The sequence below is a fragment of the Montipora capricornis genome, unplaced genomic scaffold, assembly GCF_036669925.1.
Source record: "Montipora capricornis isolate CH-2021 unplaced genomic scaffold, ASM3666992v2 scaffold_287, whole genome shotgun sequence".
Classification (NCBI taxonomy): Eukaryota; Metazoa; Cnidaria; class Anthozoa; order Scleractinia; family Acroporidae; genus Montipora; species Montipora capricornis.
The window spans coordinates 15,036-37,155 of NW_027180027.1; the positions used below are offsets into that span (position 1 = coordinate 15,036).

The following is a 22,120-nucleotide window of genomic DNA, read 5'->3' on the forward strand; positions in this document are numbered from 1 at the left end:
TAGAATCTACTGACGTTACACAAATCACTTGACTCTGAAGATGAATTCCACTCAGGTTGTCTAAACGTCAGTCAATGTCATCTCAAACAGTCCTTTACTTAATGAAATGATTTTAATCTTAACAATAATCAAATCAAAGATGTAAAAGATGCTGTAACTTTAAAACAAGTCAATGAAGGAGTAGCTTCAATAGCTCTTCAAAACAGACAATATACAGACCAAAAAATAGGCGAGAGTCATATTACCTCACATGAAAATCGTAAAAATGTTTTCAAATATGCAACTGATATCATCGGTGAGCTTAGCGATGATTTTGGTATTGAAGTAGACAGTCTTAAAACATATTTTAACCAAATGCCACAGAATGTTCGTAAAAATGCTTTTGCAATTGATGTCCTCAAAAAGACAGATGGTTCAAATTTGTATTATGGTAGACGGGATTGGAATCTCTTTAAACTTATCACAGATAACTTTTCACAAAAATATACATGTTGTATTGAAATTTATATTCCAGATATTCTTTATGACAATGAATTTAATAATGCAAATTTGTCATTTCAAGGGATAAATATAATCATCTATTATCAATATAAGTAGAGATTTTTAAAAATATTTTGAAGTAAAAACTATCGGGATAAGAAAGCGACGTTTGGACCGTTCAACGGTCATTATCAAGCGAAGTGAAGATAAAAATTTACATAAGTACTAATTATATAGTAGAACAAAGAAGTGACAAATGCAAAAAGCATGAAAATGTTAAAAAGCGGGGTATTAAAACAATAAGAACACACAAGAATAAGATAAAAAGAAAACTATTTAAATACTTTCACACGAATTGAGTCACATTGTACATTGAGACTTGGTCTCAGTTCGTTAATGAAGAACATCTCATAGATGAGGCAGTCAAACTTGCTGTTGCATTTTTTGAGGATGGTAAAATTCGTCTGAAGAGTGTTTGTCACGGAAATGCTTGCCAAAAAACACACTCTTCGACACCGAAAGATCTCACTACGAATTTTACCATCCTCAAAAAATGCATATGCCAATCAACATGAATGAATTTGATATTTTAAAAACATCACATTATTAACATGGTTATCTTATCACCAATTTATCAGAGAAAACGTTTATCATAAACGGATCTAAACGAATTATAATTCCTAGTGGATCAATAATCAAACAAATTCAAATTTTATATAAACTAAACATTCAAATTCATTATGGGTTTCAATTTGCATTTAACGATTTTTTTCGTATCAGATCAGAGTACATGTATACAAACGTTAAATATGAATTTAGCATTACAAAATGGCCATTTTAAAGTCAAACTAATAAACAGCGATGTGCCAAATGAAGAGCTCGATATATTGATTAAATATATTCATTAAAATAATATATACAATATTATAATGGAAAGGATCTTAATTGAACTAAGAGATTCATTATGCTCTGGTGTATTTGATGAAATATTATTTTTTAATATATCTGTTGTATTTGATTATATTATTAATGATAATTGTGTTTCTATACCAGAAAAAAATAATAAAAAAATATAAATATATATTTATAGTTCAATCAACAAACAAATCTGATTCCAATATTTTTCATGATTATCATTCAAAGTCTTTTTGGATTTAGTAACTGGAACATACAAATTCAAATTCCATTTTTCAAAGAGCTTGTGTATTATAAATTTTATTGACATTATCCTTTTTCTACCTTTGTTAACTATATGCAAAACTGTGCTTATAAGATCAAATTTCTTGCAAACACGGTTTATAATATCTCTTGATATTCCTAATGTGTTTTTGAGTGCTGTATCTGTTAATACATTACGAATATGGTATTTTCATATATAAACTGATTTTTTTTCTAACTTTATACATATTTTCATAAAAATCTATGTAATTATTTTTAAAAAATTCATAATGTATTATTCCACAAACTGTACAAATCATTTGATAATCTATTTCAGAAATTTATTGTCCACAACAACGTGTTTTTTGATTATTTTATTGTTTATTTCTTGTATTTTACAAAGCAAAAAGGACATGACATATTCTTTTAAAAACAAATGGTCAAAATGTAATTTTTCACAATACATTTATATATTAAGATACTACAATAATTTTTTAAATATTATTGTTTAAGGTTTACTCATAAAGTTTACTAATAAAGTTTAATTATAAAGTTTACTCATGAAGTTTACTGCTAAAGTTTACTCATAGAGTTTACCTATAATGTTTATCAAATGTCACGCTATGCTGATTATATGAATATTTAATACATTTCATGCATGCATCTTCCAAAGTCACTTCCAAAAGAGAAACCAAAATGGAAATAAAAATCATTTGAGAAACAATTTTGGTAAAAAAAAATGAAAGTTGTGATTGGTTAAAACTGACTTGAATAAATTTATCCGATCATTTTCATGGGAAAAAACCCTTTCTTTATTTCCGAGAATTTCATGCTTTTTGATTCTTTCATATTCCATTTGATTGATTATGTGAATAATTAATCATTTAGTTTATTGCTGGGTATATATATTTTTTAGAAACACATTTTAGTAAATTTTGAATCCAATGCAAGTCAAATTTCAATGCAAAATCCCAAGGTCAAATTTAACGCAAAATCAAATGCAAAATCCAAAGGTCAAACTGAAAATGAGTTGGTATCCCCAACTACTATACTACTCAATTGACCGCATTTCCACACAGGTTTTGGACATTTCAAAGACGACGAAAGTAAATTGTGTTCTTTGCACCACTCTATGCACTGCTGGGGATCGGCTATACTGAAGCAGAGACAAATTCCAAATGTTCAAATCTCACTTTGCTGACGCTATTACTTCTCTAGCCATCTTGATTATTACGAGACACTAGTTGGTGGCACCAATCAGACTCGAAGTGTGGTACACTCTTCGATGCAGTGAATATATAAGTGTGCTGCGTGGGGCATGAAGAAAAAGCAGGTCACAGGTTACTGCATTACTAGATAAACCTAAGACTATCAGAGGGACTAACCTTAAGCCTAAAAAGTGTCTTTAGTCGTAATTAGGGTTACGGTTAGCATTATTAAAGGGATGGGGACTATTACTAATAGTCCTCTAGTAGCGTACCCAATCAAAATGCAGGATTTGCATTAGTCCACTAGTTGGGTGATACTTATAAGACAAATTAGCATGTTATTTTATGTACAGGACTTCATGACTGAGTGGCTTAGCACCCTTCTTTTTTGCGTCCAGTACAGCTGAGGGCTTGTGTTTGAGGAGTGTAAGACTACCAAGGGGAGTAATTATTGCCCCATATCCCCAGTTTCTGCTGTTTCATTCAATTTCTGCCGGGTATGCACATTTGTGACTACGAAAAAGAACAGCAACAAAAACACCTCAGCTGGAATTTAGACGTGGTCTGCCTGTGGCATCCCACGTAATGAAGCATAAACGCTCTTTGTTTGCATTATGTTATTAGTCAACATTTATATAGGTTTAATGTGCATATTTCCATTTTCTGTGTATTGTAAGCCTGTTTTGTCGCAAGTTGTGCTTTCTTTTACACCAGAATTTGTTGAAAGGAATCACATATTATTTCTTTGGAACCTACTCCCCTCTTCCCCACCTTTGGCTAATTCGTGGGCATTACTTCCTGGGTAAGAGATTCCAAGGGGTGAGGACAATTAAATCTTATGATGTAGGAATTTTGCCAGATAAGAGGGGAGAATTATCTTTACAACTTCCGCATGGGTACATACTGCTGTATGATTTTTGTTTGATTTTCAAGCTGCCAGGCAATTTGGTATTAACTGGAAAGTAGATTATCTACTTTCATTTGGAGGGTTTCAAGAGCGGTTCATGTATTCATAATTTGATCAATTTCTGAGGACCATACTCGGGAATATTGGTGCTCAGTGCTGGGTCAATACCTTCACAACCACAGGCCAATATTCAAAAGTAAAGCCCCCATACTCAGTAAATTAATTTTTCTGTAAATTATATTCATGTCATGTTATATTTGATAGGAAATATTTCTTCCCCTACAATTTTTTGTGAAGCGCGCAAATTAAGAGTATAACACACGTATCTCAAAAATCAAAGAAAACAAGCTATGTATTTATTAAATCAAATTGGGACATTTTTTTGTGTTATATATTATTGCCACGTCTAGGCAGGCTGTTTAGCAGTCTTTTGACACAATCTATTGACCAGGGGCTGGTTCCTTGAAAAGTGTTCCATGTAAATGTGCCTTATTCCATGGAATAATAGCTCAGTTGGGCAGAGCATCACACTGGTATCGCAAGATCATGGGTTCAAAGTCCTGAATTTTTCAGGCTTCTCTGAGCAATTGCTAAAATTGCATCCATAACTGTGAGGATCATATCTTTACTTGATTTCATATCCGCAAATAAGAAATGATTCATTCATATATAATTTCGTTCATTGACTGTCTGGTCCCTCAGGAAACTAGTTATTTTTGTTTTCCCTTAGGACCATACATTGAGTGTATATTATCCCTGGGATAGAGTTATTACTGTCCTTTCAGGAACCAGCTCCAGTTCTTTAAGTTTAAACCCAATCAAAACTGTAACTCTGACATGCAACCAATTATTAGTGAGGAGAAGTTTTCATGCAATTATTGTTAATTAATATTTTTCATTTTCATATTAAAAGAATGGCTGTTTATCCTCAAGGAAATCTTGGTAAGTGGATGCCTCTTGTTATTGTGACGTATTTGCCAGGCTGAGCTTCCTTTTCTTACCTCAATGCCTGAACACTTCACTTCTTTTATACATGTAAAGCATGGACATTATTATTATTATTATTGGAGTAGATTCTAGTAACACTGAAGGTGTTCAGGCAATAATTCCGTTAACAGGTTTAGGGTTAGGGTTTAGGCTATACTACTCAACTGACTGCATTTCCACACAGGTTTTGGACATTTCAAAGACGACGAAAGTAAATTGTGTTCTTTGCACCACTCTATGCACTGCTGGGGATCGGCTATACTGAAGCAGAGACAAATTCCAAATGTTCAAATCTCACTTTGCTGACGCTATTACTTCTCTAGCCATCTTGATTATTACGAGACACTAGTTGGTGGCACCAATCAGACTCGAAGTGTGGTACACTCTTCGATGCAGTGAATATATAAGTGTGCTGCGTGGGGCATGAAGAAAAAGCAGGTCACAGGTTACTGCATTACTAGATAAACCTAAGACTATCAGAGGGACTAACCTTAAGCCTAAAAAGTGTCTTTAGTCGTAATTAGGGTTACGGTTAGCATTATTAAAGGGATGGGGACTATTACTAATAGTCCTCTAGTAGCGTACCCAATCAAAATGCAGGATTTGCATTAGTCCACTAGTTGGGTGATACTTATAAGACAAATTAGCATGTTATTTTATGTACAGGACTTCATGACTGAGTGGCTTAGCACCCTTCTTTTTTGCGTCCAGTACAGCTGAGGGCTTGTGTTTGAGGAGTGTAAGACTACCAAGGGGAGTAATTATTGCCCCATATCCCCAGTTTCTGCTGTTTCATTCAATTTCTGCCGGGTATGCACATTTGTGACTACGAAAAAGAACAGCAACAAAAACACCTCAGCTGGAATTTAGACGTGGTCTGCCTGTGGCATCCCACGTAATGAAGCATAAACGCTCTTTGTTTGCATTATGTTATTAGTCAACATTTACATTTACATGTGCATATTTCCATTTTCTGTGTATTGTAAGCCTGTTTTGTCGCAAGTTGTGCTTTCTTTTACACCAGAATTTGTTGAAAGGAATCACATATTATTTCTTTGGAACCTACTCCCCTCTTCCCCACCTTTGGCTAATTCGTGGGCATTACTTCCTGGGTAAGAGATTCCAAGGGGTGAGGACAATTAAATCTTATGATGTAGGAATTTTGCCAAATAAGAGGGGAGAATTATCTTTACAACTTCCGCATGGGTACATACTGCTGTATGATTTTTGTTTGATTTTCAAGCTGCCAGGCAATTTGGTATTAACTGGAAAGTAGATCATCTACTTTCATTTGGAGGGTTTCAAGAGCGGTTCATGTATTCATAATTTGATCAATTTCTGAGGACCATACTCGGGAATATTGGTGCTCAGTGCTGGGTCAATACCTTCACAACCACAGGCCAATATTCAAAAGTAAAGCCCCCATACTCAGTAAATTAATTTTTCTGTAAATTATATTCATGTCATGTTATATTTGATAGGAAATATTTCTTCCCCTACAATTTTTTGTGAAGCGCGCAAATTAAGAGTATAACACACGTATCTCAAAAATCAAAGAAAACAAGCTATGTATTTATTAAATCAAATTGGGACATTTTTTCGTGTTTTATATTATTGCCACGTCTAGGCAGGCTGTTTAGCAGTCTTTTGACACAATCTATTGACCAGGGATTGGTTCCTTGAAAAGTGTTCCATGTAAATGTGCCTTATTCCATGGAATAATAGCTCAGTTGGGCAGAGCATCACACTGGTATCGCAAGATCATGGGTTCAAAGTCCTGAATTTTTCAGGCTTCTCTGAGCAATTGCTAAAATTGCATCCATAACTGTGAGGATCATATCTTTACTTGATTTCATATCCGCAAATAAGAAATGATTCATTCATATATAATTTCGTTCATTGACTGTCTGGTCCCTCAGGAAACTAGTTATTTTTGTTTTCCCTTAGGACCATACATTGAGTGTATATTATCCCTGGGATAGAGTTATTACTGTCCTTTCAGGAACCAGCTCCAGTTCTTTAAGTTTAAACCCAATCAAAACTGTAACTCTGACATGCAACCAATTATTAGTGAGGAGAAGTTTTCATGCAATTATTGTTAATTAATATTTTTCATTTTCATATTAAAAGAATGGCTGTTTATCCTCAAGGAAATCTTGGTAAGTGGATGCCTCTTGTTATTGTGACGTATTTGCCAGGCTGAGCTTCCTTTTCTTACCTCAATGCCTGAACACTTCACTTCTTTTATACATGTAAAGCATGGACATTATTATTATTATTATTGGAGTAGATTCTAGTAACACTGAAGGTGTTCAGGCAATAATTCCGTTAACAAATAAATTATTTCAAATCTGTGAACCCTTCAAACACTTGAGGCAAAAATTAATCAACTTCACAAATTTTTTCTCGTAAAGGGAACGTACGGTCTAGAAAACGTTTCTCTAAATTACGAAAACGTTTCCCCAGGAATTAGAAAATAATTGCCGTGCTCTCCAGTCCTCTGTTAAAATGTGACAAGAGCACTTTGAAGTTGCCTCTTTCGTGACTTGGAGAGCGCCGTCTTTGATATGACGTGTTATGACGTAGCAATAGTCAACAACCGTGTTCAACCTTAGGGGCCAACCATTTAACTCTTGGGGGCAAGTGATTTTGAAAAAAAAATTCCTGCAAGCGCTTGTTGGAAGAACAAAATTGCATGCAGCACAAATGAAATAGAAAAAAAAATCTTGCACTGCTGCAAGCTAGAAAAAAAAAATGTTGCAAAGCTACTTCATCATTCCTGGGGGGCTTTACAAAATCCCAGCAAAACTGCAACCATTCCGCATAATCTGCAAGCCAGTGAGCCACTCTGGTTAGCCTATTAAAATAACACATTGATTGGCCTAAAGAACACTTTGGTTAGCCTAAACGTCACACCGGTTGGCCTATAGTTAGCTTAGGTAGCTTGCGATTTGGGATTTCTTGCTTGCTCTGTTCACATGGCTCCAAGTCACAGGAGTCATGCAAGCCTTTACGGTTAGCCTAAATTACACATTGGCTAGCCTAGTTAGCACTGCAGTTAGCCTACAGTTCCTTAGGTAGCTTGCGGTTATTGGGATCAGGGATTCCTGTGCTGTCTGTTTTGTATCTATTGCTAGCCTCTTTATTGGATTTGTACGAAACTAATTATTGTTTAGTAGTTTTGAATCTCACTTGTTGACCTTTGTAAATATTTTGATATCTGGTTAACAAGTATATTCCATGTTGTCGTGCGTCTGTTCAGTAATAGATCTCAGATGACGTCAAAATGTGGTAAGAACAAAAAAATGGCATACCAGGCAATAGCTGAGAGTGTCACTGATGTTCTTACCACATTTTGACATCTTCTGTGATCTATTACTGAACAGACACACGGCAATAAGGAATCTATTTGTTTTATATAATAAGGAAATTAACTTTATTCGCATAAAAGCTGATGGTGACGTCAATCGTGCATCTGTCCTCTAATAGATCATAGGCAAGAACCAATTGTGGGCACATGAAGCGAAGCCGAATGGGCTGTTGACCCGTGACGTTTGAGGGCGAAGGATCTAATTGTTTTAGTATCACCCAACTAGTTGGACAGAAAAGGCAATAATAAAGTTAACAAATTGAAGTTAAAGAAATATTTAATTGGGAATTAAACAAAAAAAGCATCACGCTTTTCGCTACTCGAGGACTATTACTAATAGTCCTCTAGTAGCGTAGCCAATCAAAATGCAGTATTTTCATTAGTCCACTAGTTGGTGATACTAATATTTATTATATAGATATTGATGAAATACCAGGATTTCTCCTTTTACTAAAAAATCATATCTTCACCGCGCGCAGTGAACGTATCATTTTTATCTTTCACATGTGAGGATATAGGTGTTGTCATGGTAACCAACATGATTAGCCAATAAAACGCGAGCTTTCTCTTCATTGTAAGATACTTTTGTGCTTTAATATAATTCTTTTCCACTACATTAACATTTTTATTGCAAATTTTACATTATCATGATTTGTTTTTCAGAACTTTCACATCTTGTTTCATGTTACACAACACGCGTGTTTTAGCGGTTGGTGACCACTTTTTCAACATTTGGAAAATGAATAAAACAAGTTGTTTTAAATCAAGACATTTCATCAATATCTATATAATAAACAGAACATTACATGGCCGCTTGGGGATACGAATTTTATCTTCTCGTGCTGAAAGTATCTCTCACTCGTTCGCTTCGCTCACTCGTGAGAGATACTTGCAGCACTCGAAGATAAAATTCGTATCCCCGCGCGGCCATGTAATATCCTCTATATAATAGTTAATTGTGTATCTTGGCCAAAACATTTGTTCCATTGATCCTCCCTTCCCATCTCTACTCTGGACAATAGGGAGTAGAACCACGACGGCTACGGCAACAAAAACGTCACTTCTCAAACTCATTCATTTTAACTAATAATATTACTGCTTTTTGGCATTGACGTTGCCATAGCTGTCGTCATTTCTTTTTCTCCCTAATGTTGTGGCCCTGGGGCTAACACTTTCATCAAAAATGTTTTGCAAGGTGTGGCGTTCAACATTGTTTTGGGGGCGAGACTTCACAAGGTTGAAGATGTGAGTGGGAATTTGATGTAACTTAGAAGTAATCTACCCAAAAAACAAATGAAAAGGATTGTGTACACAAACGTTTTGGCCAAGATTGCAAAACGTACCCACAGAGTTGCAATTGCATGAATTTCTTTACAAGATAATTAATGACAACATTAAAATCTTAAAGCTTTATAAATTAGCTAAAATCCCTAATGTCGCTAAGGACATCAATAATTATTTTGCAAAAGAGTAGCACTCTGTTATTTGTACTGAAGACACAGACATCCTTGCCTAATTACGTTATATAATAATTGATAGTCTCAAGGATCAACTCTTGTTTCAACATTCATTCAATAAAGGATTTTGCGCAGTTGCAAATGGTTTCAACATCTTGCCAACGATTGAGGCAACACTTAAAGTGCGAAGAACTAAGAACAAGAAGCCATTCTCTCTCATCGAGATGACCAGCTGTGAGCATGCAGGTGTTCTACAAATGTTGAACGAAGTCATGGATTCAGCTTCATCCAACATTAAATCTATTACAAAAGAAATGCCGAATCGATGTTGAATGAAAGTTTAAATCAGTTTAAATTTGATTCAACAAGCTTTCAATATTTTTTACACTTTCAAAAATGTTGAACAACCTCTTCCTGAAGGCTCCTAACAAATGTTTGATTTCGAATGCATGTTGAAAATAAAGTTGAAACTGTTTAAATGGGCCTTCATATAGTATGCTGAGTCACTACGGCTTGCCAGCAAAAATTCCACTAAAAATGTCACAAATTAACTTGTGCCATTCTGGTTGAAAAAATGACAGGGATTATTCTACTAACTTATTAGTTTTTATAACTTTTTAATAATTGCCTTTCATTAGAGTAGACAATGCTTTCAGACCTGAAAAGTTCTGAGTTGCTGTGACAGCATTCTTCATCAAGTTTAACTGAAGACATTATTTGTTACGTCATTTTGCGAGAGTAGTCGGACAGCTTTGTACCTGATTTTTAAAGAGTACTTTAATAAGTAGTATTGCATCTTGAAGAGAATGGTAGTCATTGTTGTTTGCAACAATCATCTCATACCTGTCATTTGCAAAATGCTCTTTCACACTTATCAAGTTAACAATATTATCACCACGTGTTAATTTTTTCTATGATACCCACAAGATGTACTAAAATAAAATCACACACAACAGCTTTTACTTTTTGGTACACTTATTAGATTGAACTTGGACAAGATCTAAAGATTATTTTTATTTTTCAACCTGTAAGCACTGTTTAACATTCAAGTACATTTCCTGATTAGAATTCTGTTACAGACCTTCATTTTGATTCATTGCTTGATGGTTTTGGACGACCATACAAGCCAGTAGGAGCTTTAAGGAGCAAGGGTGGCACAGTCGGTTTGTGTGCGGCCTTTGAGCATAAGGTTCCGAGTTCGATCCCCGGATCTCTCATCCTTGTTTCGACTTCTTTCCTTTCAGTGTAGCCTAAGTAGCTTTAAATACCCATAAAACGGTGCACTGATGGAAAAGAGGGGGGTAAAATGAGCGCACCGCCGGCTTCCTGGGAGAGTACTCCCTAGAGAGTAAAGGAACTTCCGACTTTAAATAAGGTGTACCTTTACGTAGTGTATTCTACATACCTGTCTGTCACCTCCAATAGGCCAGCAAATAATTTTAGAACTTAAAATATTGACTTAAAATATGCAACCTTGCAAAATATCATGCCCATGTCTTTTAATTAGCTGAAGATGTTACACATGCTGGAAGGATTTGTATTGAAGAAATACTCTGGCCTCCAATCATGCTTTAGTGCTTTGCATAAAAGCCTATATCTAGTTAGCCTGCGTCAAAGACAGACTAAACCACCGCTATATACGTATAGTCACAAATCTAGTTTCACTGTGAAATGTCCCCCTGCAGTTTGCAGATCGGAAAATTTCCAACACTGTTAACTTATCCTTGCTTATTCTCTCTCAAAGGGTAAGCACTCATGCTTTCTTTCTGCTCATTGGCCAGTCATTAAATTCAAAATCCGCTTTGACGTTAACCGTTTAGGTAACGCGGGACAGGGTATTAGGGAACTTATGCACGCCGCCGTGACTTTTTTGAGAGGCGACGGCGACCGGAAGTGAGCTGATTTCCTTTTTAACTTGCACTCACACAACAACAACATGTACAGATCTTTTTTCCATTAGAGATAATTACTTTAGAAAGCTGGAAGAAGACACAACTGTCCTGGCCCCGATTGTTCGAAGGGTGGATAGCGCTATCCACTGGATAAATCACTATCCACTGGATGACTCAATTGGTTTTGGTCGTGTTTATCTACTGGATAGTGATGTATGCGGTGGATAGCGTTATCCACCTTTTGAACAACTGAGGCCTGGCATGCGAAATGTTCACTTCCGGTTAGCATCCGCGTTGCAAAAACATGGAGTGCTAGACACACCAACAAGGTCTCATACAAGATGCGTGCGTCTTTTTTTGCCGATGTTTGATGTGCATTGTAAGCGGGTCACCCGAAAATAAATATCCTTCAGCCATATTTGCTTAGGTTGGGGTTACACACTGGTGAAAGCATCCATCACGGCATCGCACTGAATCCCGGCTTTGTTTCTGACCACCGTTTGCGACCTTCCATGAGCTCTTCATTTTGCAGTTGTTTCTGTGGCTACGATTGTCTTTGTGGTTGCCTTTAACGACGTCAGTGAAGGTCACACAACGGAGCATAGGAACTTGACCGTGTTAACGGGGTTGCGAATCGTGGTGGAAGTTATGTCGCAATTTCACTTGAAGTCAATTTTTTTTGCATCCGGAAATCAGATTTTTAAATTCTTTATTAATTTAATTTTTTAACATTTTTATTTGTGACACAACAAATAACAACATGTGTACAATAGACAAAACTAATGACAATACAACAAATTAATACCAATACAGCATACTAGCACACTATACAAAAAAAGAACAACAACAAAAAAACAAGCTATCGATAAACAAAGAGACAATAATTAAGACTTTTATTAAAGCTACACGTTTTGAAGGAAAAATTACTTAAGTAATATTCATTCTGAACTTTACTAAGTTTCTAATAATCTTAATTCACAGTGAAATACAACAATACTTTTACCACTCACTAGAAATTTGAATAAAAATATAAGCTAAAAGTTCAGTTCTTTAACAAATCAACAGTTCAGTCTTTCAACAAACCAGCAGTCCAGCTCTTTAACAAACCAACAGCAATTCAGTTTCCACGTCAACTTCCCCACACCTTGGCGCCTACGTCTACTCTGGTTCTTCAGTTCTCTTTCTTTGACCAGTTTCTTTTCTCGTTTCTTAAACTTCTTAAACGTAGCGCCTTAATCTCTTCGTGTGACTTCTTTTCTTGCCTCCGGTGACAAATGGGTTTTGTCTTGAAATTTTCCGGCCTGCTCCCGCTATTGCCTCTTAGCAGTGATACACTCAGCTCTCTATCTTTTCCTTTTCCCCCAGACCTTCGTGTTACAACCTTTCCTTGTGCGTTTCCTACATGCGTCAACCTTGCGCCGCTTTGCCGTGGTATTTATAACCTGGGCCAACGCCCTATCACCTATTCTTAGCTCACAAATTAACACTTAACATGCATTCTTAATTTCTCCTACAGACTACAATAGTGTTACAACATTCCACATAACAATATGACGTTAAGATATCAAGCGATGTTACTAACACTAAATAATCAACACTTATGAGCTACAATTTGACAACTATGTTACAACGATTTATTAAAAATAGGAGAAAAAGACATATGCGTTAAGGGAATTTTTTTCCGTGACAATCAGTGTATATTGAGAGTGTAAGAGGACATTCCGAAAATGTATGGAGTATGGAGTCTTGACTTGAACATTGAGTGTATAGGCCTTTAAAATTACACGGCGGCCATGTTGAGCCCCAAGGGATTGAAAACCTTTGTTTTGCCCCACCGAAACTCGTTCCCAAACATTTCAACTCGAGGCTCGGGGTACGACATCTATTGTCTACGGCCAATATGGCCGCCGCGCAAAATAAGGCCCATTGATTATCATCTGTAAAGTTTCTTTTTTTTTGCATCCGGAATTCAGATTTAATTTTCTCAAAGCGTGAAGTGGACCTCGCATGCAAGACCTTCCAATCTCGATTTCCCAACTTAAATGACGGAACTCTCGAGTAATGGACCGAGCCTCCGTGTTAAATTAACTTTCCATTGTCACTGTGGGTAGCCGGTCGTTGACCAGTGCAGTATATACGAACAAGAGTAGCGCGCCCATAAAGAACTCCAGTGCATGAGCACGCCCCAACCAACCTTTTTCGTCAAAGAAAGTAATAAAAAGTAAAAAATTAAAAATAAATAAGTGCATAATTTTCCGACCTTGCTTGGTCCGAATAACTGGCCTTACGGCGGAGAATAGCACAATTTTTTTTCTTAATAGAACTGAGAACTAAGAAAATAGCTAGATCTTGTAAAGTAGCACTCCAAGAAAAAGGCCATGAAGTATCTCAAGGTGGTGGATAGTTTATTTCAAAGTAAATTTTAAATTAGAAAGAGAAAATCTATCTAAACAAAATTAATAGGATTGGAAAAAAGATCAATACAAAAATATCTACTGAAACTAAAGTACATGTTGATGTTTTTAAAAAGCTGTTAACATTAGAACTGTTAACAGCGGATAACTTTCCAGTTTACCTATTCTGCGTTGCACTCAACCGAAGGGATTCTGCAGTTATTGGCCGCATTGGCTAGGACTAGTCGTAAGTCTGGAACAAGCATTGGCAAAGAACTATGATAGAGCGCTTGGTAACTCTACCGCCGCCAAACATAATCCTTCTTCACAGATTATCCATCTCTTCGCTCGTACCTAGTCACTTATAAAAATATAAAGTCACTTTATTTAACGTTGGTGGGCCCCTTACCCCCCTCCCCTTACCAGTCCTCCGTTTAACGGGTATTTAAAGCTATGGCAACACAGATCAGAGTAAAGTAGAAACAGACGTTGTAGTCACCGGGGATCGAACTGGGGAGCTCTTGCTCTGAAAGCCGCGCACTAACCAAGTGAGCTACGCCTGTTCCTGTGTAGTGCACGAACTAGAAATGTTTGCCTAAGCTCGTAACTGACGGACCATTTCATCGCCGTTTAAACTTAAGTACTTTCCTCTGACCTTTTCAGAGTTTTTTCCTCTGTCACTGTGGGGAAATCAAATAACGTGTGGGCTCACATCCATTAGTTTAGACATTAATGACATGAATATACCGCCATATTGCATTCGGTAAGGTATCAACGAAGTGAATTTATAAACAAACGTATACGTTGAGCAGCAAAAGACGCCGTTCGTGCTGGTATTGCTGTAGTTGTCCTTTGATGCATTGGTGTTACGAAAAAAAGAGATGAATCGTTTATCTGACTTGCAGTCGTTACTAACAATACAAAACAATAGATTACATACTTAATTGATCACTCCCCAAAGGGGCTTTTCAGGGTCAATGAAACACAATCAATGCAACAACAGAACACAACAACTGTTAAGAATCCCAACTGGCCGGAGGCAACTGAACCAGTTGGAGATTTACAAGTGCGGCTGGGAAGTTGAACCAGGGACTACCAGCAACAAATTCCGGCAACGAGTGGTCAGAACGATTCTTTAATCTCGAAACTCCGGATCTCAAGCTAACCACTGGGCCACACTGCCTCATACCGGTTCCTCGTTCTGGTGTCCTAGCGAATTTGGACCTCCTGGATTTAACCCCTCAGGTACAAATACGTTGGCGTATTTGGACCCCGGGGGACTAGCGGATTTAGTCCCCCATTGCGGATTTGGACCATTATAGCTTATCAGTTTAACTTGTTGAGGCAAAAGTAGATTTTGGATCGTGGAAACTGACCGATGTCATAAAGCTAAAATTCAGTTAATTTTTCAGTAAAGGGTGTTAAAAGCATTCGCGGAAGTATTTGAAACTCACTGAATTGCTATGCTTGCTACGCTTGCTGCATTTGCTACACTTGCTGCACTACATTGTTACACTTAATATGCTTGCTACACTCGCTACTTGCTACATTTGCTACGATTGCTACGCTTGCTACACTTGCTACACTCGATTTGCTACACTTGCTACGCTTGCTACTACCCTTACTATGCTTGCTACGACGTCTGCACTTGCTACTTGCTACTATTGCTACGTTTGCTACATTTGCTACGCTCGCTACTTCCCCTTACTATGCTTGCTACGACGTCTACATTTGCTACTTGCTACATTGGCTACTATTGCTACGTTTGCCACATTTGCTACGCTTGCTACTACTCTTACTATGCTTGCTCCGACGTCTACATTTGCTGCGATTGCTACGCTTGCTACATTTGCTATGCTTGCCACACTACATTTGTTACACTTGATATGCTTGCTACATTTGCTACGCTTGATTTGCTACGCTTGCTACGCTTGGTACTACTTTTGCTATACTTGCTACGACGTCTACACTTGCTACTTGCTACATTTGCTACGATTGCTATGCTTGCTACATTTGATGGCACAGTGGTGAGAGCACTCGCCTCCCACCAGTGTGGCCCCGGCTCGATTCTCAGATCCGGCGTCATATGTGAGTTGAGTTTGTTGGTTGTCTACTCTACACTGAGAGGTTTTTCTCCGGTTCTCCGGTTTTCCCCTACACTAGCAGCAGTGTACGTCTGGGAGTGCTCCACTTCATTAAGAAGCCAAATGAAGCAAGTGTGTAAGAACAAGCTATTCTTACTACATTCATTACACGTGTTACGTTTCCGACACATGTTTACGTCATACTCTTCTTTCACTTGCTGTACTTATTGAAGTTCTTGGCATTGCATTTCTACATCGTTTATCACTCATGAGGTATAGCTTGAACAAAAGAAATCCCTAAAATGTGATCAACCAATCACAGAGCTTCCTCACCAAGGTGCTGTTTGACTCATTTATTTCACAGCAATGAGCGCGGGATAGCACTGCAAGCTCTCTTTCGCTTTGTAAAACTCCTGCATATAACTCACATATAAAACCCTGTTTAACCACCACGAGGTAAATCTGTTCAGAGGTGGAGCCAATATCAATACAATTTAGCCTCTGGATTAAGATTCAAGTCTACAAAGTATTGCTCTCCTCGCCTGTGTTTGTCTTCTTTTCATCAAGTACATTTAGTCATCCGGAGAAATCCTTGACTATTGCCACGTCTTAGCCTCGTTTGCATACACAAAAACAAAGATGGCGGATTTCAATTTAAATTTGCCGATTTTTGAAGCGTTATTGTTGGCTTTTTAAACACATTTAGTCCAAATGAGTGGTCAAGTATGACAATGCAGGTAAAGAACTTTCGATTCTGGGAAAAGTTTTCTAGACTGTACTTTCCCTTTAACACAAAACATTGCATCCACATTTTCAAAATTTCAAGCGAACGAATGGGAACATGGGGTTGTTGAATTAACCAATGACGAAATGTCTGTTTCCACGTGCCCGCAAAAGCATGTGTTTCTCAAATAAAAATGTAATTATAAAGTTCTCAACAGTAGGCAAAGAATTATGAACACAGAAAGAACACGTGTGAGACATTGCATGTTTTATTTGTAATTTTGTTCGTACATGTTCCAAAAAGGTTCTTCTAAGTTTTACGGAAAAAGTACATGATTGTATATAGTATGGTAGATTTTGTTTGCAGATGTTCAGCTTCTGTTATACAACCCTTTTGCTCCAAATACTTTACAAGTTATTACAAGATTGCATAGATATTAAAAAAAAACAAGGTCTATTCAAGTCAGGCCATGTTAAGTAATGCACTTCTTTTGCAGGTAAATTTATTAATATTATACTAAAACACGGGATAGCGTTGAAGGCGCATGCGATTGGCTATTCAAACTCCGGATATCAATTGCTATTCACCTCTGAGCAATTCGGCCAGAATTTAGGGCGGGAACTGTTGTAATCTTTCCAGGAATAAATGAGTTAAAATCATCTTTTTGTGCTATATTATCTCACTGTTTTAGTATATACCGGTATACTAAAACAACTATTCCCCTAGAGTCCCAGTGGCTAGTGGGTGATATTTGCCTCGTCTCTTCGCCGCTGGCTAAACATCCACCACTAGCCACCTTCACTTCGGTGAATAGTTGTTAATTATAATACTTTTGCATAGATCCCCAGCTTCCACCATATCCTCCACCCCCTTACAGCAGTCCTGAGTTTCAAAATGCCCCAGCCCAGTATCCCCCTCCTGGTCAAGATTATGGTATCAAAAACCCTTCTGGTCCAGTGACTCAGGAACCACCAGTGCAAGGTGCTAACACACCTCAGTTTAGTTACCCAACACAACCGCCACACCAGTACCCACCACACCCAGGCTACCAAGCACCAGTCAGCGCTCAGCCAGGTTACCAATATGGTAGTGCTCCAATCACAACTCAGCATAACACCGTCACAGTTGTGGTAAGTTACCAAACATCAAGTGAAGCTATGATCCTCGCTAAGATGAACGCAATTTTTGCAATTGTGTAAAGAAGCCTGAAAAATTCAGGACTTCAACGGGGTTTGAACCAGTGACCTCGCGATACCGGTGCGACGCTCGAACAAACTGAGCTATGAAGCCACTGACATTGGGAGCTGGTCAATTGTGGGTTCTAATGTTCCAGTGTGTAATGAATCAACGATGAAATGATATATGAAATGGATCATGTACATGTATGAACTGCGGATATGAAATCAAGTGAAGCTATGATCCTCGCAGTTATGAACGCAATTTTGCAATTGCCTAAAGAAGCCTTGATTTCATATCTGCAGTTCATATATGATCCATTTCATATATGATTTCATCGTTGATTCATTCCTCACGAGAATATTAGAACCCACAAATGACCAGCTCCCAACGTCAGTGGCTTCATAGCTCAGTTGGTTAGAGCGTTGGTTCAAACCCCGTTGAAGTCCTGAATTTTTCAGGCTTCTTTACGCAATTGCAAAAATTGCGTTCATAACTGTGAGGATCAAACAATTTATAACTACTCTAGGCTTACAAAGTACATGTATAATACATTCTCATTTTCAGCTTTTCAGTCCTGAAAGAGAGACTTAAAACTTGACTCTGTTTAATGCCAGACAATTTTACTTGGGGTCGCTTCAGGGATGAATGGGTTAACATTGAAAATTCTTTCAGAATAGAAAGGAAACCAAGTGGAGCAGTGTTTCCTCAAAATGACCTAAAACCATTCAAGTTAAAGTAAGGATTCATGAATGGTGATTACAACTCAACACTGCCAGGATATCTCAAAAATTTAAAGAATACTAACTGAAAGGAAGTTATGAAAGTAGATGAATACAACTGAAGAGGGGCACCAACCAATGAAAAGTGAAAAGTGAAGGGATGCACGAAAAAAGCATGGAAGCAACTATTCTAATGATAATCCGAAAGTAGTGACCCCAAAACTTTCTGACAATTATCCAAGTCTTGTGCTGAGCACGAGCCCACCCACTCACTCATGAAATCTGGCGAAGATCCAGTACGACAGGTAAACCATGCGCAAGAAAGTGGTCGGCAAGGTTAGTGTCGCTGCGTGCCTGGCGGCTTGCAGCAAGTACAAAATCTTGCAGACATGCAGTCTTTAAAAATTGAGTTCCCTACTTTTGAGCACAGTTATTTCCTGCCTTTAACCAACATTTCTCACTTTGACTCCACAGCAGCAGGGTGGACCAGGTGTCATTCTTGCTCCACAGGTTGCACCACCTGACTACTCTGGGTTGTCCTGGTTTGCCTGTTTCTTTTGCTGCTGTCCAATAGGAATTTGTGCTATACTGAAGTCAAAAGAGGTGTGTTTCACATTTCATGAAACCGGGCATTTCTTTTTTAGTATTGCTGTCCAAATATTGAGACTTTTTGTTTCATACTTAGACTAGAGATGCAATTCTACGAGGAGACATGGTGGCTGCCCACCAATTGAGTATGGAGACGAGGAAGTTAGCCAACACCGCAATAGTGTTGGGGGTTATTAGCATTGTGGTCTTTATGATTGTCCGTTTTGCAGTGTAGTCTGCTCTGTAAGTTTGAATTAGAGTCCAATAAAATAACGCTGAAGTATAGAAAATTAGATTTAACTAACTTGCCTTTAGATTCTTGTGGGTACCATTTGACTAGTATGTATTACAAAACCTGGTGTCTTGTTGACCATCAATTAAAGTGCTACTATGATAAAAAAATTCCCTTCCTTTTTTCCTTCACACCTGACTGGCAAAATTTTGTGCTTCGAATTTTATCCAAAGGCTGTTTGGTTTGAGTGCAAGTTTTTGATTTCACGGCCGCCATTACTCATGTTCAAGACCAACCGATTGGACCTCAGAGGGTTGGATTGATGATAAGATGACATCAAACACTCACCAGGTTAAAACTGCAGCATGTAAACGCAGATTATTATACATGCAAAACACGAGTTTAAAAGTCTGAAAGCGCAAAACTCCCATGCTGCAAAATAATTAATTTTAGGCGCGCTCACACCAAGTGCATTTTGAAACTAGCGAGTCTTTGACGTCATCTTATCCTCAATCCAGCTCTCTCAAGATTTTGAATTAGTAATGGCGGACCATTAATAAGGAGAATTTCACTCAAAATAAACAGGTGTCTTTTTTAAATGAAGGCTTAAAACTTCCGTCACTTTGTGTTCAGTTTACATAGTTTTGATTTTTGGTCATAGTAGCACTTTAAGTTACCTTTAAGTTAGTACTTTAACCCACTGAATCCTAGGAGCGAGTCTTAATAGATTTTAAAGTGTTCTATACAAAACGTTAACAACATTCAACTCCAAATCTTTTCTAATCAGTAGTGATGGCATTTTGCATTTGATTATTTCAATGTCTCTAAATAATTTTGTTGAAATCACCATCACAAAATATCTTCCATGGCAGTTTTGAGGAACATTTTCAGTTACCTTAGGAATCTCTGCTGGTGTTACCAGCACGATATATCATTGGATAATACTCTAGGTGATGTGTGTGATTCCAGAATGAATGCAAGTGCAATGCATTCTTGTTTACTTGATTAAATGCTCCTGCATTTTTACCCATTTAGTTGTGATGCAGCAGTGCAGTTATGGTAGAATAAACAAATGCATCTCTTTTGACTGGAACATAATGTACTTGTTTTTTAAGGTATTACTTATTATACTATTCATAGCTTTTTGTTTAAGAATGCTTCGATCAAGCATCCTGTGGAATGCAAAATACATGTTACGATGTAAGCTGTTACATCAGCAAATTGCAATAATATTCTGAAAAGTTCTGATAACGTCAGGCTGTTTTTGCTGGCTTGCATGCCCTCATACACCAGTCTCAAGAAGTCATTTTGCTTGCAGCTGGGGTGGCATCTCCATTCAAGTATAACTGCAAGTCAGACATGGTTTGTGTAATTGTTTGTACATATAACTGACAAAGTTAAGCTACAAGACCTCATGTTTTGACCCTTTGTGCTGGTGCCTTCATCACGGGTGATAAAAGCTGCCACAAGACTCCTTTGGATACTCACTTCCAAGTATTCTTTCCTTTTAATAAGATGTAAAAATAATATCTTCAAGGCTGCCATAGGTTCAATGCCTTCACATAGACTTGCACTAACCCTTTCCCTTTTAAGAGTGATACTTAATGATCAGAGTTTACTCTGTCAAACACCAGGCAACTTTACTGTGACATCAATCAGGCCTCTTCAGGGGGTGAAAGATAACATCGGATCTCAGTCCCCTCCGATGAAAACTCACAGTACTTTAATTAGTGCTGAATAGGCAACCACATTTACAAAGATTTACTGTGCACTCAAGAACGAACTAAAAAATTGTTACAGTAGAAACGTTTGATTTTGTTAGAAAATTTATGTTAAATGTCTCGTACACTTTATAATGTAGGTTGATAACGTGCAGGTATAAACTAGCAGGAAAGATTATTTTCATGGGAAAACATGCTTAGATGTATGAGTTCCAAGCATATCTAAAAAAGGAAGTCAGTAAATTCTTTAATAGTAGCCACTTGTCTCTTGAAAACCAAATAACACTATCACAGAAAATGGAATGTATTATCTATGGGGTAAAATACACAATGACACTAACATTTTGAGCCCAAAGTAACTTAAAACTGTATCATCCGTATGGTGGATGTCTTAAGGTTTTTTTTTGACAAAAGGACGACTGATGGTTTGAAGCAATCATAGCTAAGAAGAGAGACAAGTCAAGAAAGTTAGCATCAGCGTTCTGTATTTACCTCAACTTATAGAGGAACCTGGCAAAATTAATAGGTGCGGTTACACGGTGCACCTTTATCGTGGTAAATTGCCTTTTTACCACGGGAAACTGTATTTAGTAGTGTGACCGACGCTTCCCGAGGTAAATTCCCCGTGTTAAATATCCATGGATACGTCAAAAGATCAGTGGAAGCGCCCATGACATTTAACGTGGGAAGTTGGAAGGGTGTTTGATGCCCGAGGTACAAGAGCCAATCGCTATGCTGATGAAGTTGTGATTAAATTTCCCGCCAATGAATTGCGTGAGATTTCGTTTTACCTCGGTAATCTTCGTAACGTGTGACCCCTAGTTAACGCGGTATACTAAAACTCAAGTGTGAGGCACCGCGGCATAATTTACCATGGGAAATGGCATTTACCATGGTGAGTGTAACCGCACCTAATGTCTGCCTTGTGTTAAGACACAGCTTACGAGATGTTCAGTGTTTTTGTTTCACACAACTCTTCCTACGTTTGACAATCAACATTGATAACAGTCCTGTAAGTTGG

General features: G+C 37.5%; 1 protein-coding gene across 1 annotated transcript; it reads left to right on the forward strand.

Moving 5' to 3' along the window:
- Positions 1-4,664: 4,664 nt before the first annotated feature.
- Positions 4,665-20,468, forward strand: LOC138035171 (proline rich transmembrane protein 1B-like). The gene is made up of 5 exons (XM_068881996.1): positions 4,665-4,695; positions 6,871-6,899; positions 17,501-17,790; positions 19,033-19,161; positions 19,244-20,468. Exons 2-5 carry the CDS (start codon positions 6,872-6,874, stop codon positions 19,379-19,381), a joined length of 585 nt encoding a protein of 194 aa, XP_068738097.1. The 5' UTR covers positions 4,665-4,695; position 6,871; the 3' UTR covers positions 19,382-20,468.
- Positions 20,469-22,120: the final 1,652 nt, after the last annotated feature.

Bases quoted from the DNA above. Each gene is read 5' to 3' on its own strand.
- LOC138035171 (XM_068881996.1), top strand. From the start codon at position 6,872: ATGGCTGTTTATCCTCAAGGAAATCTTG. The intron at 6,900-17,500 runs GTAAGTGGATGC...ACTTTTGCATAG, and splicing joins TTATCCTCAAGGAAATCTTG to ATCCCCAGCTTCCACCATAT. The intron at 19,162-19,243 runs GTGTGTTTCACA...TTTCATACTTAG, and splicing joins CTATACTGAAGTCAAAAGAG to ACTAGAGATGCAATTCTACG.